Raw genomic sequence first — 16,200 nt, forward strand, 5'->3', positions numbered from 1 at the left:
GTAAATTATGGCTCATATAATGTGAAATATTTGCTTGATTCTTTCTTTCAGGGGTCCTTGCATTTCTCTTTTTCTCAAAAAGAATACCACTTTTTCAAGAAGTGGTACCTCCGCTAAACTTCAGTTGTGTCCCCCTTCTGGTAAGAAGTTAAGATTTGAGCCATTGAAATGAAAAACAGCCCCGATTGATTAACGCTTTTTTTTGCTTAGGCTGAGACATGTTTGACTTAGACAGCAGAATGAAGTACTGCATGTGCATTAATACTAAGTAGCTTTAAAGTGCAGTAAAATAAAGCATTACATTAGCATTCATGCTGCTGAATGCAGTTTTCTTAAGGGGGACAAATATTACATTCCAATCAAAGTTTCTGCAAGACATCAATGATGCTGTTGCTGTAGCTGCTGTAAGGTTCTGACAACATCCCCTTAAACATCACTATTTTCATTATTTGTCGTTGAGACATTATCATTTATCTAAATATATAACTGACTTGACTCATCAGGAGACAGTTCTCAATAAACTTCAATTCGAATTTACAATTTTTGAAGAGTTAATTTTTTGGAAAATCTGGATTTTATTAAGCAGATGCACTCATTGAGGTTCCATGAAGAGAATATCAGGCAATGCAGGATATATGCTTAGCAAATTATATTAAAATGTGGTACAAAGGAAACCGTTTTTACCTTAATACGAGACACTTTAATTTACTCATTTACTTCTTTTTTTAAAAAAATAGTTTAAAGTTATTCAAGTGAAGTGAAGCCTGTTCTTGGCTTATCGTGAAATACCTCTAGCAGCGAACACTGTTTGTTTTACAAGAGTGTTTCACAGCTTGTATTTAGTTTGAATTCAGGTCAACTCCCAGATGAAATGATTTACATATAATCAAGTTTTCAAATAATGTTGTTAATTTCTTTTTGTGAAACGAAAAAGAGGGGCAAAAAAAATAAATTAATCGGATTTATAATTAATATGGCTTCGATTTTATTTCTAAGCCATATCGCCCAGCCCTAATCTTGCTACTTCTGTTCAAGCAGAGCTGTTTGTTGAAGCGGTTGGCTAATGCTAGTCTGTTTAGTCTCTGGTTTATAAGAGTTGTTGGGAATTTAGCTCGTAACACATTTCAGCCCAGCTCCAGTTACCGGTGTGCAGAGAAAACCTGACAAAAAAGTGATCTTTGTGCTTCGTCATTTTAGCTCTTTCCTTTGAACTCAAGAGCACATCACAGAAACACACAGGAAGCTGAAGCAACAAAAACAATCTCCCTTAGAAATCATTGTAAAGTACAAAGGCTCATATATAACATTAACATAATATATATTTAAAATAATGTGCATAGCTTGTTAGGTTAGCCTAATACTATCCTTAATAATTTAAAATCCCTTAATTGGGGGGCTCTGAACTGACTCTTGGGTTCAGACTGAGACCCCCCTGTATGTTGTGTTGTTGATATTCTGTTTATTGCATAAAAAGCTAAAATGATGTTTTCCAACTAAGAGCTTTTGATTCTTTCAGACGGTGATATTTGGGTCGTTCATGATCACAAGTGGCTTTTTTAATGTCTACGCCATGTGTGTGGACACGCTGTTCCTGTGCTTTTGTAAGTATGCAGTATCATTCTAAGCGTATTACATCAAGCATACACTCAGCTGTAGATTAGATGTGTTTTTTTTCCACAAAACTAGCTCTAAATGACTCTTAAAAGGCACTCCTGGTTGTTTACTGTTCCAGCTTTTCCTATATGCCACTGCTTATCTTTCTCCACTAAGCCTTTCTCTCTCCTTCTCCTTCTGGCTGTCTCTTTCGCACTGCTTGCCTGTCGCTGCTGTCCCCCTCCTGCGCCGGGATCTGGTCTCAGGTGAAGACCTGGAGAGGAACGATGGCTCTTCTTCCAGGCCCTACTACATATCTCCAGGCCTGCACAAGATCCTCCGCAAAGGAGAGGAGCGTGCCAAATCGAGTGCTTCCTCCTGAGCGACGTGCAAACTGTTTTCCTGAACTTTTGATCCTGGCTCACTTCTCCATATCTGCTCTGTGTGTGGAGGGTCTGCAAGTTCTCGAGGGCTAAACATCTAAACTGGATGCAGGGATGATTTGAACATGAAAGGACATGTTAACAGTTCAGGTCCCAAAGCATAGTGGACTGGAAAAAAAAAACACTTGGCTTCACTTCCTCTAATGAGCCAGTTCAGATACTTGCCTTTTTTTTTTGTCTGCTATGCTTTTCTTCATGTTTCTCCATATTTCCTGCTGACCTCCGCCTTACTTTGAGGGTACACATCAACACACAGGATGGATGCACAAGCTCAAGCACATTTTTTTGAAACCCAAGGAAAAATGGGAACCTTAAATTGTACAGATGCCACTGATGGACTATGGTGTAAAGCATCACCCTAAAACGTGTTGGACTTCTGGGGCACTTTTATTGTATGGCACTTTGGTCTTTTAGTGTGAAATCATTATCTGTTTGATTCACCTACAGTAAAGGAATCATGTGTTTTATTTACTGCCTGCAGCATGGTTATTTTGCTGTCGTTTACCATGTTTTAGGTGGTTTTCATCCTTCATAATTCTAACACAAATCCGCAGATTATTTGAACTCTACACCTAGCCAAGCTGTTGCGTATTTTCAGTTCATTGCACAGTCGTTTGATTTGATTTTATAACCCCTTGTATGTACTGTAACACAGACTTTGTGGGAGGTTAAGACTTTAAAATAAAATAATGGTTATTGCTTATAATCTGGACAGAACCACGAGTATTTCCAGGAATCCTGAATGCAGCCGCTAGTTTATGTGCCTAGTTGTCAAAATAAGAAATAGAAAAAGGTTCCTCCTTCTGTGATTTTAGACCTAACACCAGAAGTTTTAGGGATAAAGTTTATAAAAGGATTTCAAAGCCATTTTTGGTATTTTTATTATTATTATTATTATTATTGAATGGTTCGGATGTTGTGCTGTTTTAATACTCGGTATAATACACACGTCTGTCTGGAGGTAATCTGTGTTCTTTTTGTACAGGACTTTTTTTTTTTTTAAACCTAAATGAATCCAATGACAATGTAATCATTTGTTTTTGAATAAACATAAATTGCTGAAGTATCACCCAGCGCTTTTGTAGAGATTTTAATTTGAAAGTGTGACATTATGACAATTGTCTTTAATATTGTCTGTCCATAGTGTCCGATCTGGAGGTGAACGACGGCTCTCCAAGCAAGCCCTACCACATGAGCCCAAACCTCATGAAGATCTTCATGACTAAGGGAAAGAAATAGAAGAAGTGCTGAAAAAGACATTGCCAATACTAAAGCTTGGTTCAAGCAGACTGGGCCATAAACTGTGAAATATAATTTTAACTGGCATGATGTAATGTATCGACACTATACAAGTTACAGCAAGTGTTAATGTTTTAAATAGATAGTTATCCTTTACCATTTGCTATTAAATTATTAGTAGCAATCTTATTGATATTTGCAGTCATGTTACACAGAAAGTTCCCCTTGAAAGAACAGATTTCTTTATTGGGACTGCAGGAACTTCAGCTTTTGTTGCACTTTAAGCTCTTGTAGTTGCCAGTGTTGGCCATGTGAGGGAGCCAGTTATTTTTACATTGGGATACACTTGGGATGTACTACCGGTAAATGACAAATGTGCTGCTGGATTTAAAGCTAAAAAGGCTTATTTCAGTTTTCACCAAAGAATTGGTGAGGTGTTTTCTTTTTTTATTGGAATTGTTTACATTTTAGATGCTTGTTTATATGATCTTATTTAAAAAAAATCAACTACTTTGTGCAAATATGAAGTTTTTTTTAAGGTAAAGTAGATCAATCTTTTTGATTGGTGTTTTGAGAAGGTATTCCAGATTTGTTCTAAGATGCACAGCAACTGTTTGCCATTTTGTTCTGATTTCTTTCTTTCTTCCCGGTGCTGATATATACGTATGCAAATGTGCGGACTAGATGAAAGGAACGGTTCTTTAATTACTATGAGATAAAGATGTTTAAAGTTTCCACAAAGGTTTATTTTTCTGAGTGACAAAATGGCTTTTTTCCACATAAACCGACATCTCTATGGAACTCGGTTGCCTCTGAGTATTTAAAATCAGCCAAATGTTGTTAGGCACTTTGTGTGGTAGATGCAGTTCTGGAGGTTTGTTTCTTTAACTGTGCTCAATTGTGAACCCCAGCTCGGTGCACCTTTTTTTTATGTCTATACTCTTTAAGACTAATTCTACAAAAGAGAATGAGATGTAAAGTTTAATGTCTATTTAGTTTATTTTATTGGGAATACATTAAATAAATGTACCCTGAGTCTCAAATGCCTTATTTATCTTTATTTCTATTATTTTCATCCAAAGTAGATTTATGCATCTATTTAGAAAAAACAAAAAAACTTCATATCTAATTTTTAAAACGCGACGTACGTGTGTGTGTGTTTACACGCTCCTTTTTAGGCATTAGAGTGAGGACCATGTTTCCGATTTCACCATCAAAGGACATTTTGCTGGTTAGGACTAAGGTGTGACTAAGTTTGGGTTACAGTTAGGGTTGTATGCACTGGGAATGGTTAGGGTGGGTTAGCGCATAGAAAGGGTTAAAAATGGCTGAAAATCAATGGAAGTCAATTCGAGTTAACATATGGTCCTCACTACATACAGCAAGATGAAAATATGTGTGTGATATTGTGCTTTGAGTGTGTGTGTCAAACCTGAGAGCCTGCCCTTATGGTACCTATGAGTGACAGAGCTGCCAGACGTTACACACCCACGGCACCCGTTTGAGCTGAACACGCCGGGACATGAAGCCATTCAATAAAAGCAAAACAACTGCTTGTGGATGAGGACAAACGAAGCGTGCAGAGTCTCAGCAGGGCATGGTAGACATGTGACATGCTGTCATGTCTCTGTTGCACTGAATAGCGACTGCAGTCCCGCATGAATCACACATCTCTCTTTAGTTAACGTGAGTGTAGCTGAGGTCCCACCGGGGGGGTGATTACTTCAGATCTGATAAGCGTAGTAAAACGTTTTTATATGCAACCTTCCACTCCCTCCCATGTCTGAAAATAAGATTCTTTTGGTCAACCACAGTCAGCAAGTAGACACAAGTTAATCCTCCCTGCTAGTAAAATGTGACTCAGATTTCTTTCAAAAACTCTTCAAAGGCCAAACTGTAAACATGCAGAGCTCCAACGTGTTTTATGTGTGGAGTTTACATGCACGTCATCTGTTTATTTCTAAAGCTGCACATGAAACTGTTCCCTCAGGATTCACAAATAAATGCGTTTTGTGATATTTGCTGCCTTTTTCCCCACCTCCTACATTCAAAGTATGTACACCGAGACGAAGACACAACGTGTAGGTTCTCAATCATTTCCACGAGGTTTGGGAAATTAGTTCTTTATTCTTAAAACAGACTCGACATAACAATAAATTAGATTGCAACATTTATACAAAACAAATTCCGGTTCACCTTCATATGGAGTTTAGAGCCTATTGGCTTTCACATGGAGTAACACAGTCAAACATTGTCACCAACCACAGAAACAAATATACTGCCATGTGTCACAGCTCTGTGAGGTACACTGAAAACTTTGCATTTCCACATTATACAGTACACATAGGACTGTAAGTCATGGTCTTCAACAGTTTTTCTTTTTTTTATACATAGACATGTAAAGATGAATTTCTTGAAGTTTAAGAAATGAAATGGTGTGACGATGCGATAAACATCAAGTTGGATTTAGCATGGGCATCCGAATACTGCAGCTGGTTATGGAAAAGAAAACGCTGGTGGGGTGTGAAGCTGCTGAGTGTGTGTGTGTGTTTGTGTGTGCGTGCACATGTATGTCTATCGCTGTGAGGACCAAAACTTGACATTGCGTGGACAATTGGCATTGTGAGGACATTTTGCAAGGTCCACAGAATGCAAACTGGGCTAATGGTTAGGTTTAGGGCTAAGGTGTGAAGGACCTTTAGGTTCAATTTAGGGTTAGGCATGTACCTGTGACCTTAGGTTCAGGGTCAGGGGATAGAAAGCAAAAGAAAATGAATGTAAGGTCCACACAATGATGTACATACCAACATGCACGTGTGTCAGAAAGAGAGCAGCTCAGGCGTGAGACACAGGCAAGGAGGTCATGGCGTGGGCAGGCAGCAGTGGCTGAAACATGGAGGGAGGAGAGTGTACTGCAAACACACAGAGAAAACAGAGTCATTAAGCATGTTACATCATTAAGGTGCAGGTTTTATTTAAGAAATAACAATAAAAATGGATGATATTTTACAGCTTTAATCTAAAGCTTTGGGGCAAGAGTATTTACAAATCCATCTCCTTATAATAGAACAATCAACAATTTGTTTCAGTGTCCCAATCTAAGAAGGGCTTGGTTACACACAAAATTAAATTGTTCAAGTGTTTATTTCTGTTTATTTTGATCATTGTGCCACATAGCTTGTGAAAACCCAAGTTTCCCTTTCAGACCAGTAAACAATGATTGCTAATGCGGAAATGTTTGGTTATGGCTTGTACAATCCTGGAGACGACTGCTGACTTGCCAGCTGTTCAGGAGACACTTTGAAAACCAGACGTTTACAGATCCGACCGACTCTGACACAAAAGCTCCCCATGTACCAACCATCAACCTCCTCTCAAGCCCTGCCTGCACTAAAGACCTTCAAGGAAGATGTTAATAGACTCTTTCAGCATCAAAAGACCAAGAAAGCTCCAGGATCTGAAGTTTTTCCTTCATGCCTGAGAGCCTGCCCTGAACAGCTGGTCCCCATCTTCACTCGGATCTTCAACAAGTCTCTGGAGCTGCATGGGGTTCTTTCATGGTTCAAACGCTCCTATATCATCACGGCCCCAATGAAATGTGGTTAAATTACTACAGACCCGTCTCTCTAACGTCTGGGGTCATGAAATCCTTTGAGCGACTGGTGCTGAAGCATCTGAAGGACATCATGGGTCCCCTGCTGGACACCCTGCGGTTTGCTCACCAGTCAAACAGGTTGACAGATGATGCGGTCAATTTGGGACGACACCTCATCCCACTACACCTCGACCACCCAGGGATGTACGCCAGGATCCTGTTTGTGGACTTCAGCTTGACCTTCAACACCATCAACCCAGTTATCTTCCACTAGGAGCTCACAGTACTGGCCTGCACCTGTCAGTGGATTATCCTAGATCATTGGTCTGATCCAGGACGATAATGAGTCTTCACACAGACAGGAAGTGGAACGGCTGGTCCACTAGTGTGGTCAGAACCTCCTGGAGCTTAACCTGCTTAAGATTGTGGAGATGATGGTGGACTTTTAGAAAACAACTCCCATACTGCCTCTCCTCACCAACTTCCTCACCTCTATGTCTGCTGCGCATCACCTCCAGTTCCTAGGAGCCACCCTTCTTTGGGACTCACACAGCCCAGCAGAGACCATACATCTGGTAGCAACTGGAGAAGCACAACCTTTCATTGGAGCTGCTGGTCATCTCCTACACTGAAGCCGTTCAGAAAAGTGTTCATCCATCACTGTGTGGTTTGGCGCATTAACAAAACAGGGCAGGTCCAAACAAGGCGTAGAGTCAACTCTTTAAGAACAAACCAATCATAGACGTATCAGACAAGTGGGCTACAGGTGTGCTATTCTTTGTGTTGAGACACTCTTGGACGAGAGACAAGGGACTGGACTGTTGCTCACTAATCCAAAGTCTGCTTCTAGATGAAAGTAAGTTTTACATCTAAATTGGAAATTAGGGACCCATAGTCTGGAGGAAGTACAGAGAGGAGAGAGGCAGTGAATCCAAACTGTTTGTGTACCAGTTTGACGTTTCCACAGTTGGCTCACTATTCTTTTAAAAATATATATATATATATTATTTTTCTGGGGTTTTAACGGCACCAGTAGCTCATTCTTCTTAAAGTAGGCTGACAGGAAACGGGGTATGAGAGAGAAAGGGGGGGGGGGGGGGGAGACTTGGGGTAAAGGATTTCAGGCTGGAATCGAACCAGGGTCAGCCACGTTGAGAACTAAGAGCTCCGTAAATGGGTCACTCTCACTCCACCTGCAGCATCAGTGCATGCCCCGGTTCACTATTCTTTTTATCAAATAAAATGCAGTGGAACAGTATTTCTTTTACAAGACTTGTGCTGAAAATCTTCAAGAGATGCTGACTAAATTTTCCAGTAAGACGTAGAATCTGCCCACACTGCAAAAAGTACCATTACAATCCATAGTTTAATGACCATGGTGGTATCACTGTGTTTGACCGGGCAACAAACGGACTGGATCTAAACCTCAGGAGGAAGATGAGAAATGCTAGACCCAATGACGCAGACTATCGCTATTACATCAACTTAGGCTTCTATCTATCTATCTATCTATCTATCTATCTATCTATCTATCTATCTATCTATCTATCTATCTATCTATCTATCTATCTATCTATCTATCTATCTATCTATCTATCTATCTATCTATCTATCTATCTATCTATCTATCTATCTATCTATATATATATATATATAAACAACTACAATAAGTTATGAAATCATTCCAAAATGAGTTAAGTTTGTATTTTCCCTTTTCCTCCCCAGATGTATATTTTTAGTTTTTAGTTTTTACTACCAGAAATAAAACAGACTTGCATATTTTAGTTGAAATAGAACAGTGCAATTTGTCTTACAGTCACAGTTACATTTTGCATTATTATTATTATTATTATTACAGACAATATAAATATTAATACAATTTATTTTATTTATTATTTGAAAGATAACCCCATACTTGGCTGTTATAGGCCACCGGTGAGGCGTAAGTGAAATATGTATCAGTGATGAAATAAATAAATATCTCAACTTTGGTCGTAAATGCAAAAATATATTTAAATTATACTTGGCAGGAAATGCTGTCCTTGGTGCCTGCTTGGTGTTGTTGCTATTTGTTCTTGTAGTTAATATAAAGCCTTGTGCTCACTGTCAATGAAGGAGTGAAGCGCTGAGAGCATTGAGCCTTCTGGGCCTCCGTAGGCTGTGTACTGCAGCTCCTCAGGGGTCGGGGTGGGCTGGGACAGTCGGCCGGGCTGCAGGGAGGTCATGGGTGTGCTTGAGGTGTGGTTTGGACTCACGTGCTTTTTGTGGCGAGCTCGACAGTTCTGGAACCAGACCTGGATTACAAATCGCATTGATAAAATAAAAACAACAGCATTTTAACCAGATGACAAGATAGAGCGACTATTGTCCCCAATGACAAAGACCATAGCATCTCTGGCACGTAACTGTACAAACCACATAAGCTTTACAAAAAAAGAACATTCACTTTTGCACTCGTTAAAATCCTTTTAAAAACTCACTCAAACAGGATTCAACACAGGAAAATCTGACTGACCTCTGCTTCCTATAAATAAGCCATCATGTACAGAGAGGTTCGAGATCTCATTGAGTGTAAAACTGAGCATACAAGGCTTAAAAGGCATCATCACAAAGCCACATGTCTACCAACAACACGTCTTGGCGTCATGCACCGTATTCCATCGCGTGTTTAGTCTCCGTGCACAGACCTGTATGACTCTTCGACTCAGGCCGGTCTGCTCCGCCAGCTTCTGCAGAGTTTGAGCATCGGGGTTGTTGTCCTGAGCGAACTGAGCCTGCATCACCTGCATGTAAACAAGCAGAGAGAGAGAGAGAGAAAAAAAATCACTGCCTGTGTGGTCCGACGGAGCTATGCGTCTGTCAAAATCGCCTCAGCTGACTCCAACCCGTCTTTCAGATACAGAGTAGACAGGTATAGATATAAGGATTACTGTAAAACTGATATTACATGGGGGGAAAATCACTTTATTTTGGGGTAATTTATTGCTTTACATAAATATTTCATCTGAACATTAATCTGGGAACCAGGGCCCATTCAGTGAAAAAAATGTCCAGAGGGAAAACTGGCCACAGATGCTATAATGCTATAGTTTTTGTTTTGCATAAATACTGCTGCTGCTGCCTCAAAAATCTCTACTAAAATAGGATTTGAATTAAGTTATTTTTCAGGGAAACCCCCTAAATGAGCACTGATCAGACTCATGTGAGGGTTTCCTTGAGGTCTGACTTGCTCATCCTGATTTTTGACAGGTCCCTTTCTTTCTAAGACGTATAACAGATAAACGAGCTGATTGTGCTGCAGGTTGTTTTATGCATGGTAGTTCTGAATCCAACAGAAAAATGAGAGACTCAAGCCAAGCACATGCTGTTAGTTGAGGAAGACATATACTGAAAATAGTGGAAATCTGCCAGTTAACAGAATATTGGCCGATTCTGATCCCTGACCGACATTTTAGCACATCTCTAAAATAAACAATACATTTTTTGTGTGTGTGTGTGTATGTGTGATGCCTTAACTCATAACATATAAAGCAGTTGATTTAACTAAAATAGAAGGGATTTCATATAGGCCTCCTCCGTTTGAAAAGAGCTGCATCGGGGTCAAACCTTAAATAATTTGCTTTTATTAGTTCAGTTTTGCTGAACATATCAGTAATATATCAGTTTTTTTATGTATTCTTAAGAGATTGAAAAATCACCGTTTTTTGCTAGCCATGAAATTGTCAAAAATGCTGCTGATTTTTCTCATAACTACATAATAATAATAATAATAATAATAATAATAATAATAATAATAATAATAATAATGCCATATAACTTGCTCAAATCTTTTGAACCAATTTATTCGGAAAATAAAATACTATTTGAAAATAAAACCCCAGTAGAAATAGTATTATTATTATTATTATTATTATTATTATTATTATTATTATTATTATTATTATTATTATTATTATTATTATTATTATTATTATTATTATTTTGATTTTACGAACCTGCAGCTGGTCGGCTGTGAAGCTGGTTCGTGCTCTCTTGGACGGTTTTGGCTGATTGATTTCTTGTTCGGTGGGCACCGCTCCCTCCATATTAACACTGTTTCCTGCAGCAGAAGCCTCTTGTCAACATCAGATGCTCCAATATTCGATCACAACATGCATTAAAAAAAAAAAAACTTAATAAATACAAAAATATTTATTTTCAGCTTCCCCCCTTTTTTGGTCGGTGGCGTGCATCGCGCACCGCTTCGGCCCGCTCACCTTTCTCCACGGCCCGCTTGAGGTTGTCCAGCATGCAGTCGTAATGGACCCTGCAGAGCACTTTGCCCTCCACCAGGGCGAACTCCTCCCCGGTGGAGAGCTGCCTCTTGCAGGAGAAGCAGGCGAAGCAGGCCAGGTGGTAGACGTTCCCCTTGGCCCGGCGGACCCAGTCTGTGGAGTGGATGTTCCTGCCGCAGCAGGCGCACCAGGTGCCGTATCGTCTGCAAAGCAAGATGTCAAGAGACTTAAAAAAACGTAGGTTTTTTTACCTCCAAATTATTAAGACAGTTTACTGATTTTCGTTGCTTATATATTATTTTTCACAAAATAATATGACAATAATAGTCTAATCCTACACTAGTACTGACCGCTGACAATAAAATTTTAATCAGATTGAAAATGTCCAAAAATTCTGATAATTTCAAATAATCCCTGCATTATTATTATTATTATTATTATTATTATTATTATTATTATTATTATTATTATTATTATTATTATTACACCGACACGCGTTGAGATTGTGCAAGTTCACCACATAACGCGCGGGATAACCGGTGGGATTTTTGTTGATTTTCTGCAGTGGTTTGGCGTTCACAAGGGCCGTAAAAATCGGTTAATTATGCAGCAGCAAAAGCGAGCGCGCATACCTGAAGTAGTCCAATTTGCAGAAAACCTCCTTTTCCTTGATGTAGCAGCTCGCGTGGCTGCCAAGCGAGGTCTGGCACACGCTGCAGGAAAGACAGCGCACATGCCAGCACAAGTCGTTAACCTAAAGCAAAGATGCGATGAGTTATAGGAGAAGACGTGCTGTCTGAATGTGCGCAGAAATGTCAAACGCAAAGCAGTGAAACCATCAATAAAGCCAAACTAAGACGAAACCAAAAAAAAAAAAAGGCGGAAAAAAGTTTGTCACCTTTAATAAATATTTGTCCACTATTTCCTCGTTGCAGTTGGCGCACACGCTTCTGCCCAGCAGAGGCGCAGAGGCCATCGCCTGCGGGGACGAAGTGTCTTCATCCAAAACCTCCACCGGCGCGCCCTGAGAGGGATCACCAGACCATCGGTTAGAAAATTACGCACAGGAACGCGTCCGGAACCGCGAGCCGGAGCTGCAGCGCGCGCGCAGCGAGCATGGTGTCCACTTCAATTTGACATTTTCAACCCAAAAAATGAAGACTATTGCTCGAAGCCACAACTAAAAAAAACAAAACAAAGAAACTTCTCTAAACGTATATGTTTGATCAAGCTGAACCCAGATTGCATCCTCCAGCCTACCATCATGTCCCTCCTCTCCTCGGCGCACTTGCCCGGCAGCTCTCCGTCTCCCTTGCAGTCCTCACACATGACGAGAAGCTGCGCGACAAGAGGAGGACGCCGGCGTGTCAGCCTTAAATGCCCCCTGCACCTTCCCATAAATATCATGCCTTTTACCTTTCACCATGACAACGCGCGGCGATTATAGAAAGCCACAATGACATTTAGGAGGGGAAAGATAGCCATTACTTACAAAAACAGACAACACTTGAGCCGACACTTATCGCCCGAGCATTTATGTTCTTGAGTTTCTGAATTTGTGATTCGGCAATAAAAAAAAAAAAAGAGAGAGAAAGAAAGAGCTGCAGGTTAAACCAACCAACACACCCGTTTTACGCGTCAATCAGGAAACCAGCGCGAAGTCTGCAGGAGGAAAAAAAAATGGGAGGACTGATTTATTTAATAACAGCAATTAAAAGGAGCTTAAGTTCGCCACAAACGTCTACCCGGAGCAACCAAAAGGTAAAGAGGTCTCATTAACTACTTGAGTTTTAATTGCAGAATTCAGGGGAGGGGTAATTTTCTTTGACATTTCTTCAAATTGTGAAAATACCGAGCTGTCAGCTATAGTGGAAGGCCGGGCTGTATAATGACACGCCGAAGCCCACTCCGGATTAATTGGGCCGAGCAATTTCCGCTAATATTTATTCCGCGACAGGCAGCTCCCGGCGGCGCGGAGGCAGAAGTAAATCCAGCGCTCACCTCGCCGGCGGACAGCGGAGATCCGCTCTTGCTGCCGTTCCCAGCGCAGCATTCCACTTTAACTTCACTTTTCCAGCGCATATCTGGGTCCAGCACGGAGGGGGTGAAAATAAATCCCAATTTCCAAAGTCAGAAGCGTCCTGTTCTCCCTTTCTTTCTTTCTCCCGCTGGTCTCCTGCGTGTTTCTGTCTGTCACTCAGTCCGCTCAGAGCAGTTTCTGCAGGGCGGATCATTATTCATATTTTTTTTTTTCTCTGGCCGCGCCTCCGTTTCGAAAATAAGCTTCTTGTGTGGTTTGATGCTGGTTTGGCTTGGAGGCTGCACAAAGACTGATAATCACACTGCACAAGTCTCCGTCCCTCAGTCTTTTGCTGCTTCTAACCGCGTTTCTTCCAGACTCCATTCATCTCCCAGTCAACTCTGACCCCCACAGCATGATGCTGCCACCGCCATGTTTCATGGTATGGATGTCGTGTCTTACTTTTCGATACCTGTTGGATTTCTTATGCGGACCAAGAGGGTCAGTGTTGCTGTCATGTGAGCAGAGCACCTTCTTCCATGTGTTTGCTGCCAAAATTCTCATTCTTGAAGCGGACCAATGACAGAGGTTTTGTCAACAGATTCGCCAAGCTGAGCTTTCCATATTTTCAGCTCCTCCTGAGTCACAACGGGCCTCTTGGATGCTTCTCTGATTTATCACATCCCTGCGGGTCACTTTAGATGTTCATCGCTCAGGGTTTTGCCTCAGCACCTAACCTTGCTCAAAAACTCCCCTCAGCTTTTCTCCTTCATCGTCGGCCGTGTTCCTCGCCCTTCTGGCTGTTGTCTGTTCACTGATGTTCTCCCACACACCTCTGAGGGAGGGTTTTACTTGGGGAGTCCAAAATAAAGGGAGCCAAACACAGCACACATAATGCTTTTTCCAATATTTAAGTGTAAAAAGTTTTGAAACCCATGTTTTATTTTACTTCCGCTGGCGCAGAACCTTATGATGCTTCACATTTCTGAAATACTTTTTTATTTATGCAGCAAAATCTTATGGTAATTTTTATGATTGCATGTTAATTTAGTTAGTTACATTGAAAACATATCAGCTCATTCATTCATTCATTCATTCATTCATTCATTCAGTCATTCAGTCATTCGTGTAGCCTTTTACAACAGCAGACCAGACAGCCAAAGTGTTTTACAGTAAAGTCATTTAAAAAAAATCATTCAGAAACAGAAAAACAGAGAAAAGATAAAACATGAATAAAAGTTAGAAATCTGAAGTAAAATGCTACGGTGCTACTGAGCCTTTCTGGATAAAAGGCCCAAGTCAGGGATTGAGAGGAGATGCAGAGAGAGCTGATTCCAGAGGCCGGGTACCATAACTGAGAAGTCCTGGTACCTCCCAGATTGTAAACTTTTGTAGATTAAGCTACTCGCAGCAAGGTAAAGTACCTGACTATTAATTTTTTTAACTACAATACCATGCTCTGAATGAGGTATTTGCTGCTTATGAAGTACTTACGCTATCCAAGTATGCTAATGCTTTCAAACAGCAGACTTTTATTTAATAAAATACTTTGACATCTGCATTGAATGCACCATACTGAATGCTTACATCTCATATTTTGGAACCTGTTACTGACCTTTATTGCTCGGATAGATGCAGGATAATGGGAAACAAGTCATTGTTGAGTCTGAATATCTTATCTCTTTCCTAAAACAGTCACTTAAATATTTTTTGCCAAAAATTACTATAATTTTTGCCTTAATCAACTTAACTTAATGCAGTATTATTTTGTTTTTTTGAATATACTGACAATATACTATATTTCAGATATCATTGGAAATTTAATTATTCAGTGAAAAAAAAGAAACAATATTTTTTCAGGTTGGGTAAAAAGTAAATGTTTTCTATTTTACTTTTATGCAAAATCTACAACAGCCGATGCAGTAGAAGTCGGAGACAACAGCATATTTGGGTTGAATAGAAGTAGAAAAGACAATGTTTCCTCCCATCTGAGAAACGTCAAACTGGGGTTAAAAAGTGAAAGGTGTAAATGTGGATGTAAAGATGGTTTGAGTCAGGGGCGGTTCTAGACAGGGGCCAACAGGGGCCCATGCCCCTGTAGAAATGGCCCTGGCCCCTGTTATGGCCCCTGTACTAAAAGCATGATGTTAAATAAACTTCTCATAATTATTTGCAATGGCAAAGAAACCATAACTGATTGGTCACTTTGACCAATATATTTTTTTACCTATACAGCTTTACTCTAAAAAGAATTTAAAACTTAAGATGTTTCACATTTAGCTTTAGCCATATTGAGCAGGGGGCAAAGTTTTCAACTACTAGATCAGGGGTCTGAAACCTGCAGTTCCAGAGCCACAAGTGGCTCACTTAAAATTATTACACAGTTAAATATTGGCATTTTACTGTTTTTAATTTTTTTTGTTCTGTGCCCCTGTGAAAAAACACTGGCCCCATCTTGGCCCCCCTGGTAAATTTGGTCTAGAACTGCCCCTGGTTTGAGTAGATCAAGTGTGCTAGCCAGATATTACTCACTGTCATGTTTCTTAAGGCTAATGTCTTGTTTTTGCTTGCTACATCCAGTCTGTTGGCCAGGTGCAGCTTTAAGCGAGTTCATTTCTATCTATTTAGCTCATCAGTCTTCCCATCAACGCCAACCAACTTCCCTGTCCCTGCTGAAGAATGGGAACCTCGCAGCAAAACACCACCACCCTCGTGTTTAACTGTGGGGATGGTGTGATTCGGGCTCATGCACAGTGTTAGTTTTCCCACATTCATACCACATTAACTGTGGTATGAATGAGACGAGCACATTAACAGGGAAGCACATGGCAGGAGTTGGCTTGACAATATGGCAGCATGTTCCACTGAGGTAGACTCTTTGTTCCTACATAGCTTTTTGTACATAGTCCAAAAAGTCAATTTTTTTGTCTCACCTGACCAGAACACCTTCCAGACGTTATCCATAGCTCTCGTTGGAGTTATGGATATCTGCAGCTCCTCCAAAGTTGCCATGGGATGGCTGCCTGGCTGCCCCCC

At 40.4% G+C, this 16,200-nt stretch overlaps 2 protein-coding genes across 4 annotated transcripts in view; one reads left to right on the top strand and one right to left on the bottom strand.

Annotated features, from left to right (window-relative positions):
* Nucleotides 1–3,105, top strand: part of slc44a5b (solute carrier family 44 member 5b) — a 41,319-nt gene extending 38,214 nt beyond the window's left edge. The window contains exons 20-22 of the mRNA XM_012864836.3: nt 52–140; nt 1,517–1,601; nt 1,860–3,105. Coding sequence (XP_012720290.2) covers nt 52–140; nt 1,517–1,601; nt 1,860–1,975 — 290 coding nt within the window. The 3' untranslated portion in view covers nt 1,976–3,105. The remainder of the gene's footprint in view (nt 1–51; nt 141–1,516; nt 1,602–1,859) is intronic.
* Nucleotides 3,106–5,368: 2,263 nt separating this feature from the next.
* Nucleotides 5,369–13,428, bottom strand: LOC105927829 (LIM/homeobox protein Lhx8). Of its 3 annotated transcripts, XM_021317644.2 has the most exons (9): nt 13,146–13,426; nt 12,405–12,482; nt 12,043–12,168; nt 11,777–11,898; nt 11,127–11,347; nt 10,866–10,969; nt 9,558–9,653; nt 8,975–9,164; nt 5,369–6,187 (listed from the first exon to the last, which is right to left on the bottom strand). In XM_021317644.2, exons 1-9 carry the CDS (start codon nt 13,224–13,226, stop codon nt 6,111–6,113), a joined length of 1,095 nt encoding a protein of 364 aa, XP_021173319.2. In that variant the 5' UTR covers nt 13,227–13,426; the 3' UTR covers nt 5,369–6,110. The 3 variants fall into 3 exon arrangements, with proteins under 3 accessions (XP_021173319.2, XP_012720231.2, XP_035997199.1); XM_012864777.3 differs by lacking the exon at nt 12,405–12,482 and having other exon boundaries at nt 13,146–13,428; XM_036141306.1 differs by lacking the exons at nt 12,405–12,482; nt 13,146–13,426 and adding an exon at nt 12,637–12,871.
* Between the last annotated feature and the right edge of the window lie 2,772 nt (nt 13,429–16,200).

This window comes from Fundulus heteroclitus, chromosome 9 (assembly GCF_011125445.2).
Source record: "Fundulus heteroclitus isolate FHET01 chromosome 9, MU-UCD_Fhet_4.1, whole genome shotgun sequence".
NCBI classification, from domain to species: domain Eukaryota; kingdom Metazoa; phylum Chordata; class Actinopteri; order Cyprinodontiformes; family Fundulidae; genus Fundulus; species Fundulus heteroclitus.